The following is a 12,247-nucleotide window of genomic DNA, read 5'->3' on the forward strand; positions in this document are numbered from 1 at the left end:
ACACGAAAATCGCACGAATCACAGGGGCAGACAGCAAACCACATCACACGCCAGCAGACATCAGCAAAGAATTCGCCGACTTCTACTCCAAACTATACAATCTACAATCGCAAGATACCACACACACAGCGAGCCGCACAGACATAGACGAATATCTGAGACGAACCAATCTCCCCCAAATATCTCAAGTCCAAAAAACGAACCTGACTAAACCCATAGAAATGCAGGAAATCCTGAAGGTGATAGCGGGTCTCCCTCATGGAAAATCTCCAGGGGCAGATGGCTTCACTAATGCCTACTATAAACTATTTGCCAAAGAACTTGCCCCACACCTACTTAAAGTGTATCAGGCTACCGCGAGCTCAGGGACTTTACTGCCGGAGATGCTACTAGCCACTATTGTCACACTTCCTAAACCAGGGAAGACACCAGACAAATGCCAAAACTACCGTCCAATCTCACTGCTCAATACTGATGCCAAAATATACGCAAAAATACTAGCTAACAGAATCAGTGACATACTACCCAACCTCATAGGAGATGACCAGACCGGGTTCGTGACGGGTAGACAGGGACTGGACAATACTAGAAAATTGACGCTGCTAAGGCCTAAGGAGAAATGGGGAAGGAGGACTGTTACTAGCCCTAGACAACGAAAAGGCGTTTGATCGCCTTAGCTGGCCCTTCCTAGACCAAACCCTGAGAGCATATGGATTCCCCCAAACAGCGATAAACCAAATATTCGCCCTCTACTCCGCCCCGGCAGCACAGGTCCTTCAATAAGGGTTCAAATCTGATCCCTTTAACATCTCTAACGGAACGAGACAGGGATGCCCGCTCTCCCCTCTCCTATATGTGCTGGCACTTGAACCCCTACTTCGCACTATCAGGGCTCACCCCGAGATTAAGGGCATTAAGGTAAAGAATACCGAATATAAAATCAGCGCCTTTGCGGATGACATCTTACTCTACATAACCAGACTCCAAGACTCACTATCACACATAATGCAGGCGATACAAACATACGGTCACCTATCATACTACTCCCTAAACTCCTCAAAAACCCAAGCCATGGGGATAAATCTTCCCTCCACCCTAATCCAATCGCTACGCATCAAATATGACTTTGACTGGAAGAAAGACTTTATAACATATCTGGGGCTCCACAACACCAAACAAACCAAAGATTTAGTAACAGGGAACCACATTAGAGTGTGGAACGAGTGCAAGTCATCCCTCAAAATGTGGGGGCCCCTATTCCTTACATGGACTGAAGGAGTGACTGCACTGAAAATGTCCATACTCCCCAGGTTGCAATATGTCTTTAGAACGTTGCCCATAGGGGTTCCCCAAACGTACTTCAAAACAATTCAAAAAGACATCAACGCATTTATATGGAAAGAAAAGAAACCGCGAGTAGCGCAGAAACTGCTGACAGCACCGCTGAAAGCAGGGGGACTAGCAGTACCAGACATACGTGCCTACTACCATGCCTCCATACTGGCATCAGCACTGCCACTCTTACTGGACCATCCACCCACCCAGTGGGTGACACTGGAACAACACCTGATGGAACCGTACGAACTCTCACATGTGTTATGGCTCCCCAAAACACTTAGGCCACCAATGATAGATATCCCTGCACAGATCACTTTACTCCTAAAAGTTTGGGATACACACAGGAACAAACTAAGCTTGAGCCTCCATGTCTCACAAGCCACGCCAATACGTGTCCTAACATACTGCATACCCACATTCCACGCAGCACCATGGCACGAAAGAGGCATCACGACCTTAGCACATGCCCACACGGGTAACACGCTCACAGATTTCAACACGCTGCAACAAACACATAACATGCCGACCTCACACTTTTCATACAGACAACTGGCATCATTCCTACATAAACACAACTCAAAGGATCTCACACGACACAGCTCAGCACCCTTAAGCACCCTCTGGGAGGACATTTGCATCAAACGCAGACTCCCGAAGACATACAGACCACTGTCATCCTGTTATAAACTGATATTAGAATACACACCACTAGCAACAGCCTCACCGGCGACACAATGGGAGAGAGAGTTGGCCACAGACCTCACCAGACAACAGTGGGATGACCTAGTGGTCTCCCCCAGGAAACTGATAAAATCAGTGACGCTCATAGAGCAACATATGAAGATGGTGTACAGGTGGTATTTGGTCCCCGAAAAATTACACAAACTACCCATCCAGCTCTCCAGAATGCCGGAGATGCACCAAACATATTGGCACAACATTACATGTCTGGTGGCACTGCCCATCGATACAGCCCTTTTGGAAAGCCATCCAGGAGGTGCTCAAAGGAATCACACAAGACGAGCCGCAGTACAAACCTAGCACGTACCTCCTGCTTGCACTCCCCCCCAAGATACCCCAATTTATAAAGAAACTCATATACCACCTTCTACTCACAGCCCAACGAGTAATCGCAAGGGCATGGAAATCTCGCACCACTCTGCCATTAGAATTAGTACTAGCAGAAATGGATACCCAAAGTATATACGAGAAACAATTCCATACGTTATGCCCTCCTAATGTAACAACATTGGCTACTTGGGAGAGATGGGAGAACTGGAGACAAAAGCACCCGCCATAACAGCTAACTACCACACCCCTCCTGTGACACAGGGTAGCTGGGAGGGAGACAATATGGGCGGCCAAGTCAAGAGATAGAGGATACTCGACTAAGCACAGCGAGGTCAATAGAAAACTACAAAGGTACCACATAGACTTGCCCATAGGAGAATAATAAGGTCTTGTGGGAAATATATGTATATATGTAACTATGTAACGACTTGGTGTGACGGCTAGATGGAAATGCTTGATTGATGCTTACCTTCCCCCTCTCCCTCCCCCCATCTTTTCTTCTGTATCCCCTCCCCATCACCCAGTCCTCATTGAACATTATGTTGAACAAAATAAAAATTGTCAAATTAAAAAAAAAAAATGTAAAATACATTTACATTTGTATAGGATTAAAGGCAAGAAAGATGATTTCAATCGAATAAAAATACATTATTATTAAAGTGCAGTTAAACTATGTTGGTTGAGCTTATGTACGCAATAAACACTCTGTGTACCAGGGAAGTCAACTGTGCTTTGAGATTTTAAACATTAATTAAGCTTTTTACATTAAAGGGGTTAAAACATCATGCAAAAGAAACCATTGCAGTATCTTGGGTATCACATGTAGAAGATGATTGGCAAATACACATTATTATATCCTAGCAGTCCTGGGCTTTGGGATTATCATGACGTAATTTTCCTCCTCTTCTGTGGATGAATGCTAAAGAACGATAGACAAGCATATAATGCAACAAGCTCTGTTCATATCATGAAATACTTATTCGTCTTCTTTTAACCCCATGCAACCAAATTCAGAACAGCTATTTTCTTATTAGTGTGCTACAAGCTTTTCAGCATTAGTCTCTAGTCATATATAAATAAGTAAAAGTGCCATACTTAAGAAGTATGTCTGATTAAGACTTGGATACAGTTCATCTGGGAGAAATGTATTATTGTCTGATAAAATAGGCAGGTGCAGGGATGTCTTTTACTCAGTTTGGATATTCGTACAATGGCAACTCTCAGGTAAGTGCAGCGTTAACTCATCTCACATTGCAATCATTAGTCATAGGCTCACTGCCATTTAGACCATTTGAGAAAGATTCTGTGCCTAAACATTTAATTGTCGTATAAATGATGACAAATAATAAGTTTTTGTATTAGTTTGTTTTTTTACTTTATTTATGAAACTGTGACTTTAACCACATTGATCCCTAAAGATTTATTTCTGCTTTCCTGCAACCCAATTAATTACATCAAATCATTATGCTGTAGATTTGTCCCATGTTATGTGTTGCTTGCTACATATCACAACCCCCTACTGTACAAAGGGAAAATATTGGTGCATTAATCAGCAAGAACAGAAGGCTGCTTTTAAAGTTTTGCTCTTTATTTTCGTATGTATTTAATGTAAAATAGAAGCATATTATAGGAATACTGAAAACATTCATTGTAAAATTTGTCTTGAATAAGCAATATCTCTCTTACAACTAACTTATACCATTATAACACATTTATTTTTAAAATGTCAAACTTTTGTTGTGTAGTGTATATATATATATATATATATATGTGTATATATATATATATATATATATATCAGAAAGAATATTATATATATATACATATACAATCTCTTCAAAACTTTACCCAAAACTAGGAGCCCTGTATAGAAACAAATCCTGCCTAAGCCCTACAGTAAAGAAACAGATAGTGCAACAAATACTAATGCCGGTCATTGACTATGGGGATGTAGCGTATGTTCCTGCACCGCAAAACCACCTTAATAAACGTAATACGTTATATAATTTGTTCTGCCGCTTTGTACTAGAATGTAATTACTTTACCCACCACTGTGACATGTTAAAAGAACTAAACTGGTTGTCACTGGAATCCCGATGCACTCTTCATCTTTCCAGCCTTGTGCATAAGAGCATTTCTGGGAAGCTCCCACCCTACCTGAGCAGAATGCTCTCCCCAGCTATTCCCACCTCCTATCACCTCCGATCTAGTACTAGCACGTTATTTAGCATACCGCATTACAAAAATAAAGTGTCTCAATCTTCCTTTTCCTACAGAGCACCACAATTATGGAATAACCTGAGGGACACAGTCAAATCTTCATTCAATCTAAAATCTTTTAAGAGATCTATGGCAATATACCTCAGCACAGAATTTCTGTCATGGTTGAATATATTTATTACCTGTTTTGTATTAAATTTATACATGTGTGTATATAAATATATAGTTTGTATATTGTATTTTTGTAATATTGAATCTTATTGTAACAATGCAATGTTTTTTAGACCCAGGACATACTAAAAAGCAAGAGAAATCTCAATGTATCCATCCTGGTAAAATATATTTTATAAATAAAATAAGAAATATACATGAATAGTATACTCACACACACACATATAAACACACAAATATGTGTGTTTGAATATGCATATACATTTATTGTATCTGAAGAAAATCCCATGTCCCTCTTTATTTGTATTTGCAGTTTTTGGTTTCTGCAAACCCCAGCGCAACTTGTTATGATTCTGCACCAGGATCCGTATCTGAAGTCCCTCCTGGCACAGCTCTGAACGCAGGTCTCTGCTATCCATCTTATGAAAATAGACTGCTTCTCAGCACAAAAACAGATCTCAATGCACCTCTGAGGGTATATAATCCCACCTATGCTACAGGCAATCACAGCTATACCAGTTACCTCCCCTACAGCACTGATCATGTATCTTTACACCCTAATCTGGTAGGTTAATAATGTCCCTTTAAATAACAGTTATCAATTATCTTTCACTTTTAACTTTTCTAAAATACAATATGATACCAGCAAGAAAGCTGATATGCATAAACAGAATGCATTAACATTAATTTTCTTTTTTTTTTTTACCGTGAACATGAATTGGTTTTGTATTTTAGGTATATTTTCAGAATCGTTATGTTTCCATGCTTTATTTGATTGAAAAGTTGTCTATCAACATGTGTACACCCATGTAGATTAATTGTACTACTATTAATCTTATTTTTTATCTATGAGTTGCATGTGTTTCAAAGAATGTGCTTTAGGTACCATTGTATGCTGGGGTGTAAAAGTGTCTTCTTTATTTCTCTGCTAGAACTCACAATATGAAATAAAGGATAGTTCCAGTTGTCTACATTCAGGGTTAACTAAGGCTGCTGCCTATTATCCATATGAACACTCATTGGGGAGGTACCAGTATGACAGGTAAGATTATATTTGATCAACAGAAAATAACTAATGCTCTAAATGTGATGGTATGCCACCCTAGCTAGCAAGTAAAATTGTAGTTAATAATAATTATTCATATATAATTATTCATATATAATTATATACAGTAAATAAATACGGTACTAAATGTATCGAGTGTTTGGGCCAAAACATCTAAAGGAACTTATGTTCTTTACTAATTACAAAGTAAACTATAGCTGTTCTTTACATTTATTTCGATATCTATTTATTCCCAAACTTTTTGCTTTTTACTGTTCATTGTGTTTGTTGTGTTGTACAACTAAAGCATTACTTTAATTAAAAAGATTAATTGAAGTTTTCCAAGAAATATCAGAAAATGTACAAACATAAAAGGAAAAAATAAAAGGCAATGCAATACAATATATACATATTTGCTTGCCCTAGTATATAATCAAAATAAAATAATTTTAAAGGGACACTATAGTCACCCAGACCACTTCAGCTCAATGAAGTGGTCTGGTTGCCAGGTCCCTCAGAGAAACTGCTATGTTTACATTTGGGGTTAATCCACCCTCTAGTGGCTGTCTTCCGGACAGCCACTAGAGGCGCATCTGCGACGCTGGAGGCGAATTTAGCCTCCATCGCGCAGAGTGTCCATAGAAAAGCATTCAGAAATGCTTTCCTATGGACACTTTGAATGCACGCGCCGCGCATGTGCATTCGGCTCCACTGACTTCAGATGGGGAGCTGACGTCGGCGGGGGAGGAGAGGCCACTAGTGCCGAGGGAGCCCGGCGCTGGAATAAGGTAAGTAGCTGAAGGGGTTTTAACCGCTTTGTTTTCCTGACACTATAGTGATCCTTTAATATATCTTACAGGACAGCCAAATAAGATATTTGAAACCATATGAAACCATAGAAATGTAATGTAAACAAAATGTGTTTGTGAATAATGAATAATTCACGTATTGGGAGAATAGGCTGGCTTTACAATTTTTTTTTAAAGTTGTGGTGCTATATATATAACAGAATACAACACCAACGTATAACTACTGTGGTAATATAAGTATAAAATATACTTATCCTTTGAATAAAGAAACAGCCTCCCAAGGTCGTTAACCCACAAGCGACCTCATATGGTATACAGCAGAGACAGAACAAATATGGGATACGGCTGTACAAGATCTAAAGTGAGGAATATAACAACATATATAGTGTAACACAGTTATGCATAAGTATAGTGCGCCAAATTGGTTTACACTCACAGGATAAAGATGGATAAAAGCGCTCAAAGGTGCCTCCCCGATGTAGATGGGTGGCTGGGTAGTCCCCACGTCCACTTCCAAACGATGGTAATGAAGTACAAAATATTGAAATTTAATGTAAAAAGGTGTATAATAACCACCAGTAAAAATGTAACAATGAATATAGTTCCTACACATTTTACCCCTACAGTGGGGCTTCCTCAGGGACCAATAACAATTATATTCCAACAGCAATAAAATTACAAGTGAAACAAGTAATTTCACTTGTAATTTTATTGGTCCCTGAGGAAGCCCCACTGTAGAGGCGAAATGCATAGGACCTATGTAACGGACCGTTTCAGCATAAAAGGGGAAAAATCTGTTTAGGCGATAATCCCCTTTTCACAAAAAGGCACAGCTACTGTAAAAGCACCAAAACTCACGAATTCGGATATAAATGAATGCACCAAACTCCCGAACTGCATACAAGGGAATAAGGTAGCACTCCAGCTGGAACCTCACGAATAGCTGCTAGCAGACGAACAGGAAAAGCAGACATCAGCTTACACTCCTAGCAGTCAATCTCCAGCAGCATACAGTGAATCCCCCCAAGAACGAGACAAGGCTCCTTGTTGAAGGTCAAGCAGTGGTCTGAGGTGCTGGCACACCCAGCCTGGTTTTTATTACAAGTGAACACATACAGGCCACACCCTGGGGGAGGCATAAAATAACCAATAGTATCACGGGTGCAACCCACACATCCCCTCCCCTTAGTGTGAAACATAATCCCATTATACATACAGTTAAAACATACTTTTTACCCAACTTTCATAACTCTAAAACCATACATCACATTCACATAAAAATACATATCCACAATCAATCCATTCAGGGGAACAACATATTAAAAATTGGCATGAATCAGACCAGGGGTTCAAAAGTTAGTAAAGTATCTTTTAAAACCCCTGGCAGCATGGCAAAATCTGGCTCACACAGGTTTCACAAAGGCCTCTATCCTGGAGACAATGGGGGGAAGTAATCCAATTATCCAGGGATAGAGGCAGACTCCATTGAGCACATGGTTACACAAAGACAGTAAAACACTTTAAAATACATAAAGTTACTTTTTATACATTAAACACAGACATGTAACATATCCCCAGATAGCTCAGGTCTGCGTGCACATTATTAGGTGAATGGCACGCAGACCACACAAATACAGTTTAATTGCCATGGAGCCAAAGTCTTTCCCATAGTCTTTCATTATATGAATAGGCTCCATGGCATAGCTATCTGGGGGTATCACTGCTCACACAGGGCAAGTACCGAATGGCCCCACTGTATTTAAAGGGCCAGAATGAGTGACATGCACTCTGTTAGGGCCGAATACTGTTTTTAAAGGGCCCAATCTCCCAGGGACCATAATCACATGGCAAGAGGCTGGCAAGCAGTCCTCTCCAGGCCCAAGTGGCGAAGGGCACTTCGTCACAACCTATATTCCTTGTTACATTTTATACTGGTGGTTGTTATCCACTTTTTTACTTAATTACCATTGTTTGGAGTCCTGACTTGACATCTCACTACTTAAAGTGGACGTGGGGACTACCCAGCCACCCATCTACATTGGGGAGGCACGTTTGAGCGCTTTTATATGTCTTCATCCTGTGAGTGTACACCAATTTGGTGCACTATACTTATACATAACTGTGTTACACTATATATGTTTTTATATTCCTCACTTTAGATCTTGTACAGCCGTATGCCATATATTTTCTGTCTCTGCTGGTGCTATATATGCCTTATGTCACAAACACCTAAAATCTGCTATTATTATGCAGATAGTATTAATAAAATACACACAGGCAATGTATTTTTAATGCTGCAATGTAATTTATTAGGGTCATTGAATATATTATCAGACAAAATGGGGTGATTAAACAAGAAAAAAATAATTTTATAACTTAGTGGAGATTGGTTACCAATATGTTATATGCAAATTATGAGTTAATTTGAAAATGATAACACTAGAACTTCCTCAAGTATTTTGAGTATTTTTGATAATATGTTTCTATTTTATCTTCTTTCATTTCTTAAACAGACACTACACGGACTAAGCACTTGTCCTAATCTCCAGATCAAATCTCACCCCCTCTTTATACTCATAAACACACCCATTGCTAGCCCTCTCTCCTACAGTGAAGGGATTAAATTAGAGGTTATCAGCTTGTGAAAATGAAGTCTATGCATGTACATACATAATCTCTCATAACAAGTATGTTCTCACCAAATCTAGATTAAAATAATGTTATTTCCTACAATATGTATTTATTTTGCATGTCACCATTTCTTGTGGTGCTACATTGAAAAAGAACACATGGAATTATTATTATTAACATGTTAAATTTGGAGCTGTCATTAGCAGCATTCAATTGTTCTTTGTCGTGATTCAGCTAAATTTCACAGATTGCTAAAGTTTCGTGTTGTTAATGACTGTCAACAGTGAAATTAGAGATGCTCTAGTTACATTTTTTCCTTAATTATTTATCTGTGGATTCAAGAAATTGTGTAAACGTCTGTACAATATCACCCATAGTAGCAAGCAATAAATGCAAAATAAAGTAAAATAATAAGTTTTTCAGGTAAAAAAAAACAAACAATTAAAAATTGGAAAGCATCACGTATACCTTAATTTCATTAGCAGTGTTTTAATTGACATCCTGGTTTCACTGTTCAGTTCAGTGAGCATAAGACTTAACGAGTGTTTAAAATATTTATGTTTTGATAGGTTTGGAACAGTAAATTTCACAGGCTCCTCCAGGCGGAAAAATGCAACAAGGGAGAACACAAGTACCCTTAAAACATGGTTGTATGAGCACAGAAAGAATCCATACCCTACCAAAGGAGAAAAGATTATGTTGGCCATTATCGCAAAGATGACTCTCACTCAAGTGTCTACATGGTTTGCCAATGCAAGGAGACGGCTGAAAAGGGAAAATAAAATGACTTGGTCCCCAAAAAGTAAAACTGGGGATGAAAGAAAAGATCAGAAGGAAAATGGAGAAGAATTCATCCCAGAGAATAGAGATTTAGGTAAACACTAAATAATTGTGATCTGTAGACATTTTCTTCTTGTTAAACTAATAAAATGTATACTAATGGGGAAACGTATGGCAAATTACAATATTGCAAATGTATTTAGGATAACAAAGTAAACTGATTTAGTTTTTTTATTATTTTAATATATATATATATTTGTAGTCAGAACTTAATTTGTATATGAAAATAGAGAAGAAAGGAAAAGTTGGTAGTTATGTGCCGAAACCAACGTACAGGTAGGCCTGTAATAAAGAGGGCCCACCAGAGGTAATGTAATGATGGTAGTAAGTTTATTAGAGGGAGCAGTGGGAGGGGTAACTCCTACAGGAACCAGCATAGGTAAGCAGGGGGATAGAGCTTTTATGGGGAAAACTCCTCCCACAAATTCAGGCCTATGGCCTTTTACTTGTAGTGGGAACTTAATTCGTATTTGAAAATAGAGAAGAAAGGGAAAGTTGGTAGTGGTGTGCTGAAACCAATGTACGGGTAGGCCTATAATAAAGAGGGCAAAAGATATTGCAGAAAACACACTTCATTCATAATTTACAATACTAGACCTTTGAAGGCTTTCCTGATTTCTTTCTCAGGATATGGAATATAAGTGCTGCAAACAGAGGCTTTCCATCTGCCCAGTCTTTTGATGATATGGACTGGTGTGTCCGTGCTATAGGCTGAGGAGGCAGCCCCAATTCTAAAGGAATGACCAGAAAACGCGGCCGGGTTATGTCCCAATCTTAGCAGTAGTGTTCTAACGTGGGTTATGAATTTTGAAGTGGTAAGTGGGTGTCCGTGAAGAAGTAGTAGGGGAGAGTTAGAAGGGAGACTGAAGTTTGTGGATAGAAATAGGTTGAGTATTTTAATGGGACACCAGAGGTTCTCTGTAGGAAACAGAGGGATTGTTGGGTAGTTTGTGTGATTGGTTTTAGATGAGTGTAGAGACATCACGTAATGGTCACCATGTTTGGTAATGTCCGATAGTTTTAAACAGGATCTGATATCTGTTTGACGTATCACAGTAAATTCTCGGGGTCTGAGGAAGCCGTAGAAAGTGAGGTAAATGGCTACTTTGATGACAGAGTTCGTCTGGGTATTAAAAGGATTTGTGTCCAATAAGTCTGACATGTTCCTGAATATGGTACCGTTGATGGGCAATCTATTGGTAGTTGGAGGTCGGTCTATTTTGTTGATGCCTTTGAGAATAGATTTGATGGGGTTTGTGGAAAGAAAAGGTGGGTGATTGGGAAAGATAGTGAGGACGTGTGTCATGTATTCATTTGCTTATAAAAATGTGATTAATGGAATTTACTGTTCAGACAGGAAAAGTTGTGCCAAACAACATTACTGTCCTGACAGGAAAAGTTGTGCCGAGCAGTAATCAAATCCACAGCAGGGTTTGTGCTGAGAAGCAGTTATGCAAATGGGAACCTGGTAACTACCTTTGGGGTCAAAGGCCAATTACAGCCTATCAGATGCAGAGGAGGGGTATTTAGGCCCAGTTCTCATCCTGCTCAGTGCCCTGTCGTGGTTTCCCTTGTGGTTGTCCAAGAGCGCGTTATTGATTCTGGTAATTCTGGTTATTTGACTTTGGCATTGTTTTTGACTTCCCCATTTTCTGGCATCCCTGACTCCTGACTTTTCCTTATTGTTGTGTCTCTTTCTGTTTCCCTTGACCTCGGCTATTCCTGACTATTCTTTGGTACGTTAGTCTGGCCATTCTAAGGTCCGGTATACGTTACCTATCAGTCCTCTGTGTTACACAATTCTACATGCTGGATCATACTGTAATCCTGACAAACGTGGTGCTGTAAACCTGTAAGATATAATTTAAGAGTGTTATGTGCTAGTTTAAGGTTTAAGTGGCAAAAGGAGGCAAAAGCCACCATGGTCTCGACCCAGTCAAAGCCCTGTCGTAGGCTTTTTTTGGTGTTTGTGGACAGAGCATTATGTGAGAGTGACCGTGCGTGGGTCAACAATCTTGTCAATCCATTTTTAACTCTGGTAATATTGGTATTCTGGATGGGAGTTGGTTGGTGACTGGATTAACATTGCAGAACGCCTGAAAGTTAGATGGGACAAAGCGTC

General features: G+C 39.4%; 1 protein-coding gene across 1 annotated transcript; it reads left to right on the plus strand.

Moving 5' to 3' along the window:
- Positions 1-3,588: 3,588 nt before the first annotated feature.
- On the plus strand, positions 3,589-10,170 carry IRX6 (iroquois homeobox 6). The gene is made up of 4 exons (XM_063437478.1): positions 3,589-3,633; positions 5,114-5,365; positions 5,733-5,842; positions 9,855-10,170. The coding sequence occupies exons 1-4, from the start codon at positions 3,589-3,591 to the stop codon at positions 10,168-10,170; spliced, it is 723 nt and encodes a 240-aa protein (XP_063293548.1).
- Positions 10,171-12,247: the final 2,077 nt, after the last annotated feature.

This window comes from Pelobates fuscus, chromosome 12 (assembly GCF_036172605.1).
Source record: "Pelobates fuscus isolate aPelFus1 chromosome 12, aPelFus1.pri, whole genome shotgun sequence".
Classification (NCBI taxonomy): Eukaryota; Metazoa; Chordata; class Amphibia; order Anura; family Pelobatidae; genus Pelobates; species Pelobates fuscus.

Bases quoted from the DNA above. Each gene is read 5' to 3' on its own strand.
- IRX6 (XM_063437478.1), top strand. From the start codon at position 3,589: ATGTCTTTTACTCAGTTTGGATATTCGTACAATGGCAACTCTCAG. The intron at 3,634-5,113 runs GTAAGTGCAGCG...TTGTATTTGCAG, and splicing joins CGTACAATGGCAACTCTCAG to TTTTTGGTTTCTGCAAACCC. The intron at 5,843-9,854 runs GTAAGATTATAT...ATGTTTTGATAG, and splicing joins GGGAGGTACCAGTATGACAG to GTTTGGAACAGTAAATTTCA.